At 38.9% G+C, this 20,849-nt stretch overlaps 1 protein-coding gene across 3 annotated transcripts in view; it reads left to right on the forward strand.

Moving 5' to 3' along the window:
* The first annotated feature begins 383 nt into the window (after nucleotides 1-383).
* ATP13A4 (ATPase 13A4) overlaps nucleotides 384-20,849 on the forward strand; it is a 126,432-nt gene continuing 105,966 nt past the window's right edge. For 2 of the 3 annotated variants that reach the window (XM_059163121.1, XM_059163122.1), the window contains exon 1: nucleotides 384-745. In XM_059163121.1, the coding sequence (XP_059019104.1) occupies nucleotides 683-745 (63 nt within the window). In that variant the 5' untranslated portion in view covers nucleotides 384-682. The remainder of the gene's footprint in view (nucleotides 746-20,849) is intronic. The other variant, XM_059163120.1, reaches the window with a different exon arrangement.

Consider the following 20,849-nt stretch of genomic DNA (forward strand, 5'->3'; position numbering starts at 1 on the left):
TCACACCTTTGTTCTCTATGTTTTTCCCAAAGTGAACTTAATTCCACATACACGTTAAGTAGAATGCTTTTTGCATACGCAAAGAAATGTGGCCACAAATAACTTTGGAAGAGGATTAGTCGTTAACTTGTACCTTTTGTAAGCAAAATGAATGAGGATACTATTAAAGCTGGTGGATTGGGGCTTTCATTAATCAAATAAGATCTGCAGCTCTGTTAGTCCTCCCCACCCCCAATTCCTTAGTCTCTGTGAATAAAGCAGTGACCTGGGAGTTCTTGAGCCCGCTCCCCCACTCCTTGGAAAGGTCCTGCCAACTCCCCATTGTCCTGTTGGATTTGCAGTCAGATGTCTTATGCTGGCAGGCACTGGGCAGGCAATGAGTTCTTTCCCTGGAAGTTGGGCACAAAAAGACCGGCATGGGAGCAGCCTGTTTTGGGACAGCTGCTCTGAGACAATGCAGTAAGCAAGGCAGAAATTCCTCAGAGCTGAGGGTGACTCGTGGGAGGAGTCCAGTTTGCTAAGGATTGTCATTTGCGGAGAGTAGGTGTGTGTTCAAGAAGGAGTCTTAACCTGGAGGATCATTAACTCTTTCGGCCGGCTGGAGAGCTGCGGTGGCTTGGCAAGTTGGTCGCGGAGGCTCCTGCTCAGGAAGGCCAGGGAGGAGGAGTGGAATCACTTTTTCATGGGGGACCACTTTGAGAAGGGCCAGCACACTCTGCTCAATGAAGGTGAAGAGAATGAGATGGTAAGATTCTAACCACACTCCCCTCTTCCCATTCCCATTTCCCAGCCTCCAGTACTGTCCCCCTGCCACACACACACACACACACACACACACACACACGCGCGCGCGCGCGTGTGCGCGGGTACGCACACTCTCAGACACACTGACCTGCCTCTCTGCAATTTGACTCTGGTATTACGTGAGAAAAGGTAGCGTCCAAGAAATCTCTCTGTCCCGTAAGTATAATCTCTAACAGCAGAACTTTGCTGGGCAGAACACATTGTATTCATTTTATCAAGAAGGGAGAGAAGCACAATGCCACTTTAGGATGCCTTTTTGAGCCTCAGGAGTCCTGCAAGTTCTGTTCAGAACTTAAATCATTTCAGCAAACCCCTAATGTTGGGAGCAGTGCATTCCTTGCTAGGAAGAAGCAGAATAGCCACCGTAAGGTAGGAGTGCAGCTGAGTCTCTGACTGTCCTCTCTTCTCACATATCTGTGTTCGCAAACAATGTCGTCTGGGGAAAACATAAAATATTAGCAATTATCAGCCTATACACTTTTATGTTTACTTCTCCAATTTTGCTCATAGGTCTCTCATTATGGAGATTTTTTACAGACAACTTTTGGTGGTTCATGGTCTCTTTTATTTTAGATGTGCTCTCTTCTGGGGAACTGTAGGAAAATCAGAGATGATTCTTATGTTCTTGCTGTATTTAAAGCTGTATTTCTCATTTACAATGTAATCGAGAGAGTTAGAAATGCGTAATTTTGGTTAATAAGGCCTTTCTGTTAATTGAGTAAGTATAGTCTTTTATGCCAGTAATGGTGTAATTAAAATGCAATACTCCCATTCTATAATAGCATTTTATCTTCCTGGAATTAATAATGAAATAACAAACCCAAAAGATATTTATTTAAATTTTATCCTGGTTAATTGCGTTACCCCTGACTATTAAATTCTTTGTTCCTGAACTGGTCTTTCAAGTTTAATCTGCTTACCTGTTCCTATAGCAACAACATTTTTTGGACCTTCAAGAGTAGATCCCTTGTGCTATCAAAGCTGAAAAAATTTTGAGGGAATAGAAAGCACCCGAATGGATATGGGCTTCTTAACCATCTCCTTACTTCTTTCAGATTGGACTGCTGAATGACCATTCTCTTTAGGCCCTACATAAACAGCACTGGAAATGACTTTCTAATGCTCTCTGTTGGCTATCATCCTTGTTTCTCCAAAATGTTTTCTTTGGAGAGTCAATATTCTGTTATTCTCTATATTAAGTTGAAAACTTGACCCTCATCTGGAATGCTCTTCACCAGAAGGCAGGGGCTCCTCCCTCCCATCTTCAGATGGAAACACACCCACTCTTTTCTCATACACTCATTTCTGCTCTTTGACAATTTGCCACTCAATAGTCATTAAGAGTCATCCACTTGCTAGCAGACATTCCTAGTGCTGGGGAAGCGACTCCTTCCCTAGCCTACACACTGCAGTGCGGCGATTTTGTTCAGACTTCATCTTCCTAATGGCCCTGCCCAGTACATCAGGGTGTCCATATCATGTTGTGGGCAGCTGGAAGTCCAGTTAGGAGAGGGCCTTTGGTATGGAAAAGGGGCTCTGTGCTTTCTGGCCCAGAGTCATTTGGCCAGCGGTCTCAGCGGAGGTGAGGCCATTAGTATGCAGTCTTGAGCGCTCCATCTTGTTCCGCCTGGAGAAACCTGGCCACCCGCCTGTTGCTGTGTCTGATTCTCTCCCTTTGTAACTCACTACTCCATTCCCCATGCCCCCTTCACCGAGAGTTGTAAACTTCCAAAATTCTGAAGATCTCTTTTTATTTGTTTGGTTTTGATAGAGTACAATTGACATACAATGTCATGTTAGTTTCAGGTGTACAGGATAGTGATTTGACAATTCTCTGCATTATGAAGTGCTGACCACGATAAGTGTGGTTATCATCTGTCACCAGATGAGGTTATTACAATATTCGTGACTATATTCCCTGTGCTGTACCTTTCATCCCTCTATAACTGGAAGCTTGTACGTCTTTGTCTCCCTCACCTATTTTGTCCATTCCCTCAGTGCTCTCCTCTCTGGCAACCACCAGTTTGTTCTCTGTGTTTATGAGCCTGTTTTTGTTTGTTTGCTTGTTTTATTTTGTTTTTCAGATTCCCCATATGAGTGAACTCATATGGTATTTGTCTTTCTCTGTTTGACTTCACTTAGCATAATACCTTCTAGGTCCATCCATGGTGTTGTAAACGTGAAGATCTCACAAAAATTATCAAGATAGCTTCAAGATAATCCATGTATTTTTACAGTGAGTTTTAGTTTACCAAGTATTTTCTTGGCCATTAGCTATTTTGCTTTTTACTATACTTTGTGAGATACATGCTATGATTCCCACTTTAAGGATGAAGAAATATTGACACAGTGGGAATTTGTCTAAGGTGGCATCAGTCAGTAAGTCCAGGGGCTGAGGCCCCACATTAATTAAGTTGGCAGCTCTTTTGTCTCTGGACCTAAATATAGCCCAGTGACATTGTACTGTTTTCAGTCCTTCCCCAGGACATTGTACTGTTAACACACTTTTTCTCTTAAGATAACAAAGCTTAAGAGAATGTCTGATCTTAGATTTCCCAAGAACTGTTTTGCCATATATAATTTGTAGACTTGTATTTCCTGAATAAGTCTGTCTCCTCTGACTTAAATTTTAATCCCTTTTAGAAAGCCAAGAAATTGTCTAGAAATGTGTCACATCAAAGTGTTTATAGTTTCTTGCTTTATAATATACACTATTTGGACCTTTGCAGTAGACATTCCTCCAATAATAGAAATCACTTCAAATTTCAAGAAAAAATAACATTCTAGAGTGTAGCTCTCATGTCAAATGAAGAACAGGAATGTTTCCAGGCCCAAAGATGCCTGGGACTGTCTTCCATTCTAGAACAAAAGAAAGAGGAATTAAAGAGCAACTCTAGGTGATATGAAAGTAATAATCTTAAGTGCAAAGTAAGACAGGAGTCAAGAGAAGGAAGAATTTGTTTGAAATTTAACAAGGAAGAAAAGGGGAGAAAGTAACCTTCAGAGCAGGTTCACCCAGATGACTTCCTCATAGCCTCAAAGAGCAAACTGTTTCTTAGCCAGTGCTGCAAGTGGACCAGCGGCCCCAATCTCACTGGCCTTAGGCTAGTCACCTGCTGCTTTACCTTGTTCCCAAATCTGTCCAATAGGAGTGGTCCTTCCTACTCCACCTGCTTCACAGGGCTCTTATGAGGATCAGCTGAAATAATCTATGGGCAAGTGTTTTGAAAGATGCAAAATCTTAGGTGAGTGTAAAGTAAGGTAAGCTGCTATTATTTAAATGAAGATAGGAAGTGTCAGGGCTTCAGAAATTAACCAGTTGAATGACTACTACCCAAAGTGAGGTCATCGCTTCTCACTAAGTAACCATAAGTAAGGACTGTATACTTTTATTCATCCACAAGCTACAGAGACCATTTATAAATGGAGAGGAGCTGAGCTACCTCATACCCAGCCCTGTACTGCTTACTTTGGGAAAAGCACAATTTTCCTTGGAACTAAGTTTCATTATTTGTAGAAATATCAGACCTCCTGGAAGCTTGAATTCCTTTGAAATTCTGTGGGTACACATTTATGCTTTGAAATGCCTTAGAAATACTAAATGCTTGGGTGTCTGGGTGGCTCAGTTGGTTAAGCAGCTGCCTTCGCTCAGGTCATGATCCCATGGTCCTGGGCTTGAGTCTGGCATCTGCCTCCCTGCTCATTGGGGAGTCTGCTTCTCCTCTCTCCCTTTGCTCTCTCTGTCAAATAAGCAAATAAATAAAATATTTTAAATAAAGAAATACAAGGGCTTATTTCCTTATACTATGACTTAACAAAGTGGTTGATTGATTGATATTGTGGTTTAATTGTCTAGAACATTGCTCACTGTTGTCCTTCATTATAGCATTACAAGATCATACTCCTTTTAGGGAAGTGTTTTGTTTTATTCTAGTAAGACTTGTTTTTAAAGGTAATTGTTCTCTGATTTTTTTTCTTTCCTAGTTTCTAGTGAATAAGAAAACAAACCCCTTGGGGGCACCTGGGTGGCTCAGAGGGTTAAAGCCTCTGCCTTTGGCTCAGGTCTTGATCCCAGGGTCCTGAGATCGAGCCCCACATTGAGCTCTCTGCTCAGTGGGGAGCCTGCTTCCTCCTCTCTCTGCCTGCCCCTCAGCCTGCTTGTGATCTCTCTCTGTCAAATAAATAAACAAAATCTTAAAAAAAAAAAAAAAAAAGAAAACAAACCCCTTGATTCTTCTGATTCTAAAGATAACATGTTTACTATAAAAATATTGAAATGACATATAAGAATTTAAAAAATGAAGTAAATATAATTTGTAAATATTCTACTCAGACATGATCAGTATTATTGACCTTCCTTCTAAAGACTTATAAAAGATGAATCCACAAAATTCATCTAACTCATCTAACATACAAAACTTTATAATTTTTTACTACATTTTAATATCCTCTATACCGTTGTGTTTATTTACATCTGTGTATTTGTATCATGGAAATACTACACACTGGTGTGCTACTGGTCAGCTCTTTCTACTCCATATTCAGTAGCCCAAAATGAATAATGTTGGGTGTATTTATGCCATAGAAATCAGAAATGCTACACAGGACTTGCCTCTTGCCCCACCTGAAGGCCAGTTGTTAAATATTTACCAGCATACTACTGAACATATCCTTTCTTTAAGAATTCTCTGCTTCCCCGATACATGTCTAATATAGGAAGCATGCTGTATTGGGGTATCATCCATTTATTTGTACTATGCATCATGCCAAAACACAATAAAACCAGTCATAATCTATTCCAAAAAGCATGCATACACATATTCATAAATATATTCTTCGAACAAAAAATGGATTCATTCCATCTATCTATTTTTTAAGCTCTCCTTTTCATTACACCTGAAAATATATCATGGCTATATTTTTCTTCTGAGAATTGTAGCTCCACATAACTATTTTAACATTTAAATTGTATTTGGATGAACTATGTTATATTAAGCAAATCTCTCATGTTGCTCACTTAAGTTAATTCTAAATTTTTTGGCTGTGATGGACAATTTGCACATGTAATTTCAAATACTTGTCAGATTTTTTTCCCTCAGGATAAAGTCCTAAAAATAACATTGATGCATAAAAGGGGATGTGTGTTTTAAATTTTGATTGATACATAATGCTAAATTGCCTTTCAGAAGATTGTGCTTGTACCAATATACACTCTGACAAGCAATCTTTTTTAAGAATACTTACTTTTTCTACCATACTTGTCAATGTTGAGCACTATCAATCTTTTCAACTTGGGCTCACCTGCTATGTGAAAATGATACTTTGAGGCTCTATTATTTCTGCATTTCTTTGATTTGAAATTGAGCACATCTCTATATGTTTATTGGCATTTTCGTTTTTTTTTTTTTTTTTGACTACACTCTCTCAAAGTTATCACTCTTGTTGGATCAAGAAGTAGAGTGGTTAAGTAAAACCTGTTGAATCGGGAAAAGCAAGAGAAACTCTTTGAACTTCCCTGTTGTTTCTGAGAACAGGAAGAAGTTAGTACTGCAGGGAGTGCATAATAAGGCAGCAGGGTGGTGTGTGGTCTTTGCCACACTGGAAACCCAATCATGCCTTCAGCATGAGCAAGGGACATCTGTCCTCACCAATTATTTGGCTCACTTTCATAACTGATGTTTGTCTTTTCTTCTCTAACACGGAGAAGCAAAAGCACCTCCCCCTACCTCAATAGCTACTTATTTATTATGCTCCATGAGCACCTCCGAGTTGGTTGCCCATGTTAACTAGTGAACCCACAGATCTCATAGTGGGGGAATTGTGTTCAGACTGAGACATTTTGTCAGTTGAAATGTTCAGGAAGCTGGGCCACTGGCCAAGTCTAGTGTCTTTATTCTTGATTCATTGCTGCAGAACTCCCATGAAGTTAACGCATCTTTTTTGTTTTTTTAATTATTTTCTCTGTTTTCCAATTTTTTTTTAAAGATTTTTATTTATTTATTTGACAGACAGAGATCACAAGTAGGCAGAGAAGTAGGCAGAGAGAGGAGGAAGCAGGCTCCCTGCTGAGCAGAGAGCCCAGATGCGGGCTCGATCCCAGGACCCTGGGAGGCTTTAACCCACTGAGCCACCCAGGCACCCCTCAACACATCTTTGATATAAGCTCTTGAGGAGTAAGATTTAATTACTTCTTGAGGATAGGGACCCTGCTTAGTTCACCTTTCTGTGGCTTCTCCTTTCTCTTTCTCACTATTCCCAGAATTGAGCATAGTAGTGCTTGGCACAAACAGTCAGGGCATATTTGATAGCACAATTCCAAGCTCCATTAACCTGCAGTTTCGCATTCTGAGAAGAACAGGGAGGCAGCAGGGCTTAAAGGGAGAAACAGTTTGATTAATCAAAAAAGAAACTTAGGAAATTTTGTGTTATTTATTTGGAATGGCCAGTCATTTTGTGAATTTATCACTTGACTCCTCTTTCAACCAAGCAAAAACAAAGTTTATTCTTTGGAGTTAATTAGCCATACTACATTATTTTTGTATGAGATGCTTTATGTTACCCTTTCATCCGTTCATGTATAAATTCAACAAATATTTACCAAAAGCTTGCTCTGTGCCAGAACTTCTCTGTGCTAACCAAGGAGGATTTTGAGTGAATAGCAAAAAGCTTTTGTTTTTAAGGAGTTCACAGTCGAGCAGGCAGGGCTGAGTACATAATTTGTGGGGCCTAGTGCGAAATGAAAATGAGTTGTCCTTTGTTCAACAATTACTAAGAATTTCAGGATGGCTCTAGCAGAGCTTTAAAACAAGTTCAGGGCCCTTTCGAGAGCAGGACCCTGTGGGATTCCACAGACACGTGGCCATGTAGCTGGCCCTACAAGTGGAGGAACCAGGGGTACAAACACAATGAAACTGATGAAACAGCCAATGTGGGAGTCATGAACACAGAGCTGTGGGGGCACAGAAGAAGGAGTAGCACAACCAAGGGGGGAGAGGGTACTTAATTTCCTCGGAGGAGTAGCTGAGGGCCCAAACATGAAAAACTTTGTAAAACACCCTCACGAGTGCACATTTTATCCTTCCCAATGACTACAAACACTGGTCGACCAAAAAAAAAAAAAAAAAAAAAAAAAAACAACTGTACCAGGATCAAGTTGGGGAGTATATAACAAGAGATTCAGCATGCTACGGCAGCCTTGACATAGAGGATGCAGTGTAGAGAAAGGATTTGAAAGATACTTGGAAATTAGAGTTGAAAAGACTTCACAATCCATAGACCGTGGGGTAAGAGAGAAGAGGTGAATGGGATGAGTAGGATTAAGGATGTCTTTAAGTTTCCTAATCTGTACAGTGGGAGAAGATGACACAAGCTCTGAATCCCACAGGCAAAATTAGTAAAATTAAATTAAAATTAATAAAATTGCCACAGGTTGGCAATGGAAATAGAGATTGTAGTAGGAGATACCTAGATGGTGATTGATACGGACTGGGAACTTTATATATAGTAATGTATTTGATTGTCTCAGAAACCCTAAGAGAAATTATCATCTCTCTCCTGCACATGTAGGAACTGAGGTATAGAGAGGTTAAGTAATATGACTAAGTTCCTTTGACTAAGTATATGGAAGGCTGTAGCTTAAGACCCCAGTTTAAATGTTTACTGTCTCTCTCTCTCTCTTTTTTTAAGGATTTATTTATTTTAGATGGGGAGGGGCAGAGGGAGAAAGAGAGAGAGGGAGAAAGAGAGAGAGAGAAAGAGAGAGAGAGAGATGACTCTCGCTGAGCGTGAGCAGGACACAAAGCCAAAATCAAGAGTCTGTCACTTGACTGACTGAGCCACCCACGCACCCTTGTCTACTGCCTCTTACTTTTGCTAAATTCTGGATGCACTCCTTTAGTTGTTAATGGTGGCAAAAATGGCAGGGCATAATTAAAAGAGACACATTAGGAGACTAGAGACCAGCACTGTTTTGTTGGCTCTGCCATTATTTATCCTTATGGCCTTAAAACAAATTATGTTCACATCTCTTTTGCTTTGTCTAATTTTAAGGTGGAAATAATAATACTTCACTAGTTTGAACCAGGGACCAGTGCAGGTGGTTTATTGAGGTCCTTTCCAATACACACAATGTTGTGATTTCAAAAGTTTTAAAACAGGTGGATAAAATCGCTATGAAATGTCTTAAGAAATTTAAGTGACACTTTTGATTTTTTTTCAAAGCCCTATGAGTTTTTAGTCAAGGAAAGAAGAACATGTCTGGAGATATCAAGTGAGAACTGGAAATTTATGGCAGTTGTAATGTGAATTAGTTATGGATAAAGAGTAAATCCATTGGTAAATGATTAACCAGTGCTGAACCCTATAGGGTCTTCAGGCCTACAGAAGACATAGAGCACAGGAACTTGACCTTCATAACCATTAGTGCACTGTTGATGTGTCCAGAGGAGATTCATTCCTGGGTGCCATTTTCAAGTCTTTGTCGCTATTTTAAAGCTTTGTGAAGATTAACCAGAGTGGGATCACCTACCTCCATGGCCTATAGCTATTTCTGGATGCCTGTCAAGTAAACCTCAGTGAAACCAGAGCCTGGGTTGAGATGGAAGGCGGCTCAGAACACTGTCTCCTCAACTCTGTCCTCAGCCTAAGGCTACTCTTCTGGACAATGAGCACAACTATGCCCTAGATGCCCCTCAGAAATCAGAACAGAGAGGAGGCCCAGTGTGCTGCATACTTTCCAGAGAAATATGTCCTTCAGGCTAGGACACTTTCTGATTTTGGTGGTTGCACACACATGGCTGTGGCTGGGACTGGAAGATTTTAGCATTTCCAGAATATTAGCATCTCGGAGCCATGGATGGAGGGTTTTGAAGCTCTGGTACTTGAGTCTCAGAATCAGTAGAGATGATACTGTGAGATCAATGATTTGAGGCCAGTTCAAAAACAAAAGAACCTAAGAAATGAGTTTGGCTAGATAAATGTTAACTTTTACTTGCTCTTTTTTTTTTTTTAAGATTTTATTTATTTTTTATTTATTTGACAGATAGAGATCACAAGTAGGAAGAGCTGCAGGGAGAGAGAGAGAAAAGGAAGCAGGCTCCCCGCTGAGCAGAGAACCCCATGTTGGGCTCAATCCCAGCACCCTGGGAACATGACCTGAGCTGAAGGCAGAGGCTTTAACCCACTGAGTTCACCCAGGCGCCCCTAACTTGCTTTTAAATAGAAATAAGGTCAATTTTTATGGCACACATTTACCTGCAATTTTGCCCTCTTTCAGCTTGGAATCATCAAGCAAAGTAAGGATCTTTAGCTTGGAGACCAAGCCATCCTATGTAGGTTTTTCCTTTAGTCAATTTCAGCAGTCAGTTATTTACATGCCATTTTCTCTGTTTACCCAAATGTGGTCTGCTTGTTTTCCCAGAACACATTATGGACTTTCTCTTTCATGTCTCCACCTTGATATCTGGCCATCTGAGTCCTTCCCATTCACCAGAGCCCATCTCAAACCCGATTCCTTTCCTTAAGGCCATCAGGGAGACCCTATGTCACACTTCACTTTCTTGTTTGGAGTCGATTTGAATGCCTATCTTTGCAATTTTCACTAGGTTTTATAGTAGAGTCATGTGTTAATCCTTCACCCTCAACTGTTTGTGAGTTGTTATCAGCAAAGACAGAGTCTTATATCATGTCTATATCTTATATACAACACTGAAGTTACTGAAGATGTTTCTGATAAGGTCATCTTGTAATGTTCGTGCACATCTTAAGAGTTTTTATCTTCTTTACGAACTCTTGAGTGGTCAATGCCAATTTTACAAAATGATACACTAAGAAATTATATAATTTGTCCAAATCTGGAAACTAAGAAGGAGCAAAAACAGATCTGGCACCCCCCCAAGCAGCTGGACTCCAAAGTTCCTATTCTAACTGCCTTAGGTCTTTGATATGGTCTTGTGCTAGCTACTACTACCACCACCACTGCTATTACTGCTATTACTGCTGCCACCACTCCACCACTACTCCTACCAGCACTACTACCACTACTGTGACCATTTCAACAACTGCAAAATAAGCCAAGACCATATTAGTTTAGTAGCTATTTTATACTTTGGACTTATTTTCAGCTTGTGAGAGATAAAACCTCCAGGTCTGTTTTTTTTTTTTTTTTAAAGATTTTATTTATTTATTTGACAGAGAGAAATCACAAGTAGATGGAGAGGCAGGCAGAGAGAGAGAGAGAGGGAAGCAGGCTCTCCGCTGAGCAGAGAGCCCGATGCGGGACTCGATCCCAGGACTCTGAGATCATGACCTGAGCCGAAGGCAGCGGCTTAACCCACTGAGCCACCCAGGCTGTTTTTACAAAAGTCACAGATCTCTGATCTTGGGCATAGAAGGAAAGAGGGGTGCAGGTGCTGGAACCAGATCAGCCAACAGTGTGTGCCTGCATTACTGAAGTGGTCTCTCTCCGTGCTCTTGCTCCTCCTCCCGTGGTGGCCTCCTTGACTTGTCACTCAAGGCTAAGCTTCTAGTAAGCATAGAGAGGGTTGTTGGTTGCCCTCATTCTACTTAGTCTTGGGAAGTCTCTTTGTGTCTGGGCTTGGAGGAGTGGGAGTGGAGTTTTATTAATATTCCTGTTCAGCCTCTGTATGGCAGCTACCTCTGTCTTTGATCTGAATTTGACTTCAGGTAGGAGTTTCCTGCCCTCTGCTAGCAGTTACCTGGGCTTGATTTTATAGAATCTTGGCTTTAGGATGGTAAGCTGTAGAGGATATTTGCTTCTATTCTTCATCCAGCATAAATTGATTTTTGCTTTCATCCTGGTAGAGGATTTCCTGCTCAGAAGTAATGGACCTGTGTTCATTGGGCCATGATGGTTTCATTTTCAAACTTTATGTGAGGCCCTCTGGTAACCGAGGATATTACGTAGCCTCAGGTACTATACCAGTGGGGGAAAAGTTGCCCTTCTTTCAAGAATCCCAGGAAAATACTCATTTTGCTTTCTAACTGGCTTTGATTAGATCATCTCTTCCTATCCCCTGTCCCCTTTTTAAAGATTTTATTTATTTGACAGAGAGAGAGATCTGAGCTGAAGGCAGATGTTTAGCTGACTGAGCCATCCAAGCACCCCAAACATCTCCCTTTTTAAACTTAGTGTGACCAGAAGAATACCAAGCTGTTAGTTACATGTCCATATCTGGAGTTGGGATCAAAGTTAGTTCCACATGAAGAACGGCTGATGGTGAAGAAATGGCTGGTGTGACAGAAAAAAGTGAGTGAGATAAATGGAGATTGGTCTCAACAAAAAATATAAATGGATAAACAGAATCTCCAACCTGATAGTCAGTAAATAGTAGTTGAATTGAACTAAGCAGATCACGTTTACAGTGGTCAAGTCCCCCACATGCTATTTTTGCTAGAGAGAATATACAATTTATAGAGTTTTCCTACTGGTATTTTAGATATCTGTGAAGAAGTAGAAAAGGACCTTTAAGGCATACGTATTTATTTTTCAGATGTTAAAAGTGAAACATATTCTTTGACTAAAATGAGCACAATACAGGGGTGCCTGGTGGCTCAGTCAGTTAAGCGGCCAGCTCTTTGATTTTGACTCAGGTAATGATCTCAGGACCCTGGGATCAAGCCTCTGGTGAGGCTCTCTGCTCAGTGGCTAGTCTGCTTTGGTTTCTCTCTCCTTCTCTCTCTGTCCCTCCCCTGCCTCTTGTGTGTGTGCACACGTGTGAGCTCTGGCTTTGTCAAATCAGTCAATCAATCAATCAATCTTAAAAAAAAAAATAATGTGCTCAACACAGATGTAAAAGAAGGATCACAATGATTCCATCACCCAAGGCAAATGTCTTTAATATTTTATCTGGTATATTTCACTTCCAGTCTTTTTAGTTTGTGCCTCACCTTTTTTCAATTAAGTTTAAAATTGTACTGTATACTTTCATGTTGTCTCTCTTCACTTAATATTATTAAGTATATTTTTCTTCATATTTTCAAAATACTTAATAAATATTATTTTAATGCCTATATAACATTTAGTAATTACCCTATTCTTTTATTCAAAGATTGTCTTCTATTTACTATTGCAATGAATATTGCAGCAAACATCTCTGCATACAAATCTTTTTTCTATGTTTTGCAAAAGTTAGAAGGATTGCTTTTTTTTTTTTTTTTAAAGACTGAAAGCCTTTCTCAGTGGCCTAAAATCATACCATTTGGAGGTGTGCACATTCTTTCAAAATCCCTCTCAGCAGTAGAGATCTAGGCTAATAAGGAATTGCCAGGATGGGATCTGCCTCTGAAAGGCTTTGTTTGCCATTGTCTATACCAGAGAACTATGAGGAGAGAGTGTGTACCAGGAAGTTGTGAAGCTCCGATTACTTAGCAGCTTTGCAGGCAGAAAGCAACATGTGCATATAAAGGGTCAGTTCTGACCATAGCAGATAACGAAGGTCCGGTAACAAACTGCAAGGCCTTCATATTTCATTCCAGAAAATATCCCATGTAGCTTCCTCCTGCTGTTTCTATTGTAGAAGGGATAAGTAAAGGCTAGAATTCCTATTATTTTGGTAGCAAATTCTATCCCCTGTGGTCACAGAGTATCTGTTTTTTAATAAAGTCCTGATTGTGGGGGCCTTTAACCTTATGGGGAGAAAAAATCTAATCATCTTCTTTCTGAACTTTCACACAAGCTCCCAGAACAGGAAAACAATTTTATTTCTGAGTGTTAACATTACTGAAATAATTGCCTACAGAGTATCCCAATTAACAAATAGCCAAACTGGGGCGCCTGGGTGGCTCAATGGGTTAAGCCTCTGCTTTCGGTTCAGGTCATGATCCCAGGGTCCTGGGATCCAGCCCCGCATCGGACTCTATGCTCAGCGGGGAGTCTGCTTCCCAGTCCCCCTCTTCCTACTGCTCTGCCTACTTGTGATTTCTCTCTCTATCAAATAAATAAGTAGAGTCTTTAATAAAATAAAATAAAATAAAAAACATCCAAATAATATACAAATAAAAATGGAATATTTCATTTCCCCAAGGGAGGATATGCTTTTCTATTTAATTTTTAATGACTTATTGATCAACTATTCACTGCTGTATCTCTAGTGCTTAGAAACATTATAAATATGCAATATATATTTTGGGGATAAATGAATGAATGATGGATGAATATAGCTAGTTATAGTTACATTCTGAAACTGTATGAAATAGCATTCAGATCTAAAGGTAAATAAGGATTAGAATTCAGAAAAGTAGAGGATTGGTTTACTATACTTCATTTCACCTATTCCATAGAAACAACTTTCCAGCAACTCAGACTTGTCTTTCTCCCACTCATTGCCTTGCCTCTTGAAACTTTCCTTAAATGCCCGCAGAAAAGGAAACTTAGCATGAGACAGGTCATTTCCTTGTGAGACAGAATGACTATTATAAAGACTCCTCGTATGCTGAATTGAAATATGGTTCTGTTAACCTGAATTCATTAGTTCTACTTCTTTTGCCTTTTGGGGTCACCTGTCAAAAATCAACTCCCTTTTCTCAGGAATTTAAAAATTGTTCCTACATGTCCCCAATCTTCATGCCTCCTGGTATCTTTTCTTCAGTCTAAACACACTCAGTTTCTTCAACCACTCTTCATGTGGCATAGTTACCATGAACTACTACATCGAGGACTTACTATGTTCTGGGCCCATTGCTAAGCACTTCCATGCGATACATTATTCACAGTAACCTCATTGGGTAGATACTATCACCCAGGTGCAAAGGCCACATGTTTCCATTGTTTCTCTGTGGCAGGGTCCACCAACGTTGACTGTGGGTGATACCTGGCTCACTGACTTCTCTGAAAATAAATTTTGTTGGAGAACATCTTCTTGGATTTGTTTACAGATTATCTCTGGCTGCTGTCGTATGTCGATGGCTGTTAGATGGTTGTTAGAGAAACCACGTGGATAGCAAAGCTGAAAATATTTTCTGTTTGGCACTTGACTAAAAAAGTTTGCTGATCCTACCCTTTTCCTTCTGATCTTACTTTAAAAAAATTTTTTTTTCTTTATTGTCCAAATTTTGCATCCTCCAGCGATGGTTTAGGAGAGCTCTGGAAAGTCTTGGCTTGGGTGTGTTTAAGGATTTGAATGGCTGTCAGCATGGTCAATAGATATTTACAAATTACTGTGGTGGAAAGTGCCCTGTTTGAAAGCCTGGGTTCTTTCTAATCTGGTTCTTTCTAATTCTTCCATTAACCATTCATTTTGTGTGAGGAGTTTCCCCTTGCTGGGCCTCTGGTTTTTTTTGTTTGTTTGTTTGTTTGTTTGTTTTTGTTTTTTTTCCATCTCTAAATAGATTTAGATCTGTAGGATCTGTTTGATGTAGTTACACACTTATCTTCATTTGGTTGTCCAGACCCTTACTTACCAGCATGAACATTGGTGTCCAGATGTACAAGAAGCTTCATCTGTTAGAAATAGTAGAGCCATGTATAACCAAGAGCCAGTGGATCCTTAGATTCCCCAGATCATGGAATTTCAGATAGAGAAAATCACTCAAAGATAATCTAGTCCAACACATTCATTTTTAAAAAGGTTTTGTAAAGATAATCAGAGACTCACATCCATTTGCAAGAAATAATACACAGAGATTCTGTGTATGTTTAACCCATTTTTCTTCATTGGTAGTATCTTGTAAAACTGTAATAAAATATCACAATCAGGGAATTCACACTGATAGGCCAAGATACACAATATTTCCATCATTACAAGTATTCTTTGTTTTGCCTTTTTATAGTCCTATCATTTTTTCCCCATCCATATCTACTCCTTAAGTCCTGGCAACTACTATTCTGCTTTCTGTTTCTCATTTCAAGAATGTTATGTACATAACATCATACATTATGCGAACTTCGAGATTGACTTTTTTTACCCAGTGTAATTCCCCAGAGATTCATCTAAGTTGTGTGTATCAGTAGTTCATTCCTTTTTATTGCTGAGTAGTTATCCATGACATTTCATGATGCCATGGTTTTTTTATTTTTAAAAGATATGATTTATTTATTTGACAAATAGAGAGAGCACAAGTAGCAGAGCAGCAGGCAGAGAGAGGGGGAGAAGCAGGCTCTCTGCTGTGCAGGGAGGCCGATTTGGGACTCTATCCCAGGTCCCTAGGATCATGACCTGAGCCCAAGGTGGTTGCTGACTGAGCCACTCAGGCGCCCTGATTTATTTAAACCATTCATCTATTGAAAGACACTGTAGTTGTTTCCAGTATTTGGATATTATGAATAAAATTGCTATGAACATTTGTGAATAGGTTTTTATGTGAACATAAGTTTTTATTTTTCTGGGATAAATACTCAGGAGAAGAATTGCTGGGTTGTATGGTAGTTACATGTTCAGCTTTTAAGAAAACTACCAAATTGATTTCCAGTGTGGTTGTACTATTTACATTCCCATTGACAATTATGAGTGATCCTGACTCTCCAAAACCTCCGCAGCACTTGCTATTTTCACTATTTTTAATCTTAACCATTTGGACCATTTATCTCTAACCATTCTCTATATAGCTGTAGAATGATATCTCATTATGGTTTCAATTTGAATTTTCTTAATAGCTAATGACTTTGAATATCTTTTTGTGCTTATTTGCCATGTGCATTTTCATGTCTTTTTTCAATTATCTGATTGAATTGTTTGGTATTTTACTATTGAGATTTGAGTGTTATTTATGTATTCTAGGTAGTAGTTCTTTATCGAATATGTGGTTTGCAATATGTTTGCAATGTGGATGTCCAATTTCTCCAGCACTATTTGTTGAAAAGACTATTTTTTTCTTTGTTGAATTGCTTTTGCACATTTGTCAAAAATCAAATGGACAGAGTTATATAGGTCTATTGGTTTTTATTGTGTTCCATTGATCTATGTGCCAGTGCTACACAGTCTTGATTAAGGAAGCATATAATAATTCCTGAAATCGGGTAGACTTGTTGCTTCCACTTCCTTCTCACTTTTTAAAAAATTGTTTTAGCTGACATAGTTCATTTGCTTTCCATATAAATTTTAGAATAATTTCATTTATATCTACAAAAAATCTTACTGAGATTTTAATAGGAATTGTGTAAAATTTATATATTAAATTTGGGAGAGTTAAAATGTCTGTTAAGTTTTCCATACCATGATTGTGGTGTATCTTTCCATTTATTTAGAATCTTATTTGATTTCTCTTAGAACATTTTATAGTTTTCAAAATGCAAGTTCTATTGTGTTTTGTTAGATTTACAGCTAAGTATTTCATTTTTTGAGAGATTATAAATGGTCTGTCTTGTTTTTCAAATTTTGGTATTCAATGTTTATTACTAGGTTATAGAAATACAATTAATTGATTTTTATATGTTTATCTTGCATCTTATGACCATGATTAACTAACTTATTCTTTCTAAGAGAGGTTTTTTGTTTTTTTTTTTTTGTAGAGTCCTTGGGATTTTCTATATAAAAATATATCACATGCAAATAGGAACAGTTTTAAATTTGTATGCTGTTTTTTTCTTTTTCTTATGTTGAATAAAAGCAGAGAGAGTAGACATCCTCATCTTGTTCCTAATCTCACTGGGAAAATATTCTCTATTTCATCATTAAATATAATGCTGCCTGTATGTTTTTAAAAATGCTCTTTATCAAGTTGAAGAAGTTCGTTTTCATTCCTGATTCCCTAAGAATTTTTATCATGAATGAGTGTGAAATTTTGTCAAAAGTATTCTCTGTGTCAATTGATATGATCATGTGACTTTTGAATTAAAAAAAATGTTTTTTTCATCTGTTAACATGGTGGATTACATAGATTGATTTTTGAGTATTAAAGTAGCTTCCTATCCTTGGAATAAATCTTACTTAGTAATGGTTTATAATTCTTTTACTTGTATTTGTTAATATTTTATTGAAGATTTTTGTTTCTATGTTCCTCAAGAAGACTGACCTATAGCTCCTTTATTTTCTTTCCCCTTCTTTCCTTCCTTCCCTCCTTCCCTCATTTATTAAACACTTAAAAGCTATTAGTTATACAGTGTGGTGGTAGAGGAGGATAGACTTCACTGGGCTAGTGCTCTGATAGCAGAATATAGAAGTTTCTGTGAGAACACAGAAGAAGCTACAGGCAATTCCTGGGTTACTTCTATGGGAAAGTGCCAATTGAAAAGAGTCTAGATGCATGAATAGGAGTTTACCAGCAAGCCCAGTTAGGGTGAAGGACATTCCAAGTGAAGGAAACACAATGTACAAAGGTACTGAGATGTAAAGGAACAAAGCACATTCCATTCAGAGAACTGAATGTAGCTTGGCAAAGCTGGTGTGCAGGTGTATGTGTGTGTGGTGGAGTGGGACTGGGAGAACAGAGAGTTGAGGCTGAAAAGATAGTGTGGGGAAGATTAGGAAGAACTCTGCATGACATTCTAAAGGGATTTAAGGGTTTTAAGTAGGTAACCAACCATACTGGTTTGCCTGGACTTTCTGGGCATTGGCACTAGAGATCACATCCTGAGAAATCCTTCAGTGTTGGACAAACTGGAATGGTTGGTCCCTCTAATAGGAACTGAAATCAGATGTCTGCTTTAGAAAGGTAACACTGCAGCAATGTGGAAGACCATGTAGAGAGAAGTGAAACTGGGACATGAAGCCTTTTGCAGTGATTCTAGCGTGAGCACTGGTTGATCTAATAAGGCAGGAGTATCAGGGATGGAGAGAAGAGACCAATTTGAGAAATATCTAGGGGACAAGATGACTAGACCATGGGACTAATTAGATGTTGAGGGAGAAGGAAAAAACTATTAAAGGAAATTCCTAGATTTCTGAGTTGTACAACTGGGTGTGTAGTGATGGTGGTGGTGCTACTGCAGGGAGAGAGGAGTGTGTGGTTAAAGAGTTTGATTTTAAACTTACGATTAATTCTGACTGAGGAGGCATCATAGAAGGAGTTGTTTTGTTTTGTTTTTTAAAATTTTTTAAAATTTATTTTCAGAGTAACAGTATTCATCGTTTTTGGACCACACCCAGTACTCCATGCAATCCGTGCCCTCTCCAATACCCACCACCTGGTTCTCCCAACCTCCCACCCCTCTCCCCTTCAAAACCCTCAGATTGTTTTTCATAGTCCATAGTCTCTCATGGTTCACCTCCCCTTCCAATTTCCCTCAACTCCCTTCTCCTCTCCATCTCCCCTTGTCCTCCATGATATTTGTTATGCTCCGCAAATAAGTGAAACCATATGATAATTGACTCTCTCTGCTTGACTTATTTCACTCAGCATAATCTCTTCCAGTCCCTTCCATGTTGCTACAAAAGTTGGGTATTCACCCTTTCTCATGGAGGCATAATACTCCATAGTGTATATGGACCACATCTTCCTTATCCATACGTCTGTTGAAGGGCATCTTGGCTCTTTCCACAGTTTGGCTACCGTGGCCATTGCTGCTATAAACATTGGGGTGCAGATGGACCTTCTTTTCACTACTTCTGTATCTTTGGGATAGAAGGAGTTTTATATGAATGGTGTCTTTAAAGAATGCTAGTTTTTTTTTTCCTTCTGGGAGAGGGACCAATGAGGTTGGGCAGGTATTTGCAAAACAAAACAAAACAAAACTCCCAAAAGCCTGCTTGCATTAAGGTATATGGGTGAGTAAGAAAAGACATTTCTAGGAATGGTGATAGTTATAGGATATACTCTGTTTAGGTGCAGTGTTGCTTGATATGGCTCTGATTAGACTGAGGGAAATAAGGAAAGACAAAGGCATTGTTTTTCTATAAATACAGGACAAGGCCAGACTACCCAACTCGTGTGCCATGAATGGCTCTGGGGTGCTAGATAGGGATTACAGAGGTTCTTAAAGAAATGTTGAGATATTGATCTCCTCTAGTTATAGGTGTCCTCATCTATTTATGTGATGTGCACTGTGCAAATATTGTCATTTTACTATGGGTGCCATTATATGGAAAAGATGTGTAAGCACTGTGCTGGGGAAGTCCCTTCTTTTGTTGGGTTTAGAGTTAAACTTAAATTGATCAAAAAATACACCTCAGTTTTTATTAGAATGCAAAATAACAAAGCAATAATTAAGTTTTCATTTCTTTCTGTCTCATATATCTTATTTTTTCCCAGCTTTATGGAGATGTAATTACATGTAACATTGTGTAAGATTAAGGTGTACAATGCAATGATTTGATATACATAGATATTGTGAAATGATGATGTTCTTTCTTTTTTTTTTTTTAAAGATTTTATTTATTTATTTATTTATTTGACAGATGGAGATCACAAGCAGGCAGAGAGGCAGACAGAGAGAGAGGAGGAAGCAGGCTCCCTGCTGAGCAGAGAGCCTGATGTGGGGCTCAATCCCAGGACCCTGGGATCATGACCTGAGCCAAAGGCAGAGGCTTTAACCCACTGAGCCACCCAGGCGCCCCTGATTATGTTCTTTATAAACAAAAACTTCAGGATTTTTTTTCACCATTCCTTTGTGGGACAAAGTTATTATTTCTAAAAAAAAATGTGTACCCATTAAAATAAAAGTAGCTGAAAACTGGTCATTTGTCTGCTGTCTTTGAAATAAGTGGGAATGTAGCTATTAGTATTTGAACTCTTACAGAATGACTGGCCCTTTAATAAGTCATTATTATGAAATAGGGGAGGAGCTTGATTAAAAAAGAACCAGCAGGGGCACCTGGGTGGCTCAGTGGGTTAAAGCCTCTGCCTTCAGCTCAGATCATGATCCCAGAGTCCTGGGATTGAGCCCCATAATGAGCTCTCTGCTCAGTGGGGAGTCTGCTTCCCCTCATCCTGCCTCTTTGCCTACTTGTGATCTCTGTCTCTGTCAAATAAATAGAATCTTAAAAAAAAAAGAACCAGCAAAAGTACACCGATGTTCATAAAGGGTCTGTGACATTTCCTCTTTTTTATTGTAAAATATATTCTTATATATCTATATAAAAGTACACAGATATTTTTGTAGAAATCAATGGATAATTATAAGGCAAACATTTATTAACTGTTGTCCAGGTTAA

Source organism: Mustela lutreola, chromosome 2, assembly GCF_030435805.1.
Source record: "Mustela lutreola isolate mMusLut2 chromosome 2, mMusLut2.pri, whole genome shotgun sequence".
NCBI lineage: Eukaryota > Metazoa > Chordata > Mammalia > Carnivora > Mustelidae > Mustela > Mustela lutreola.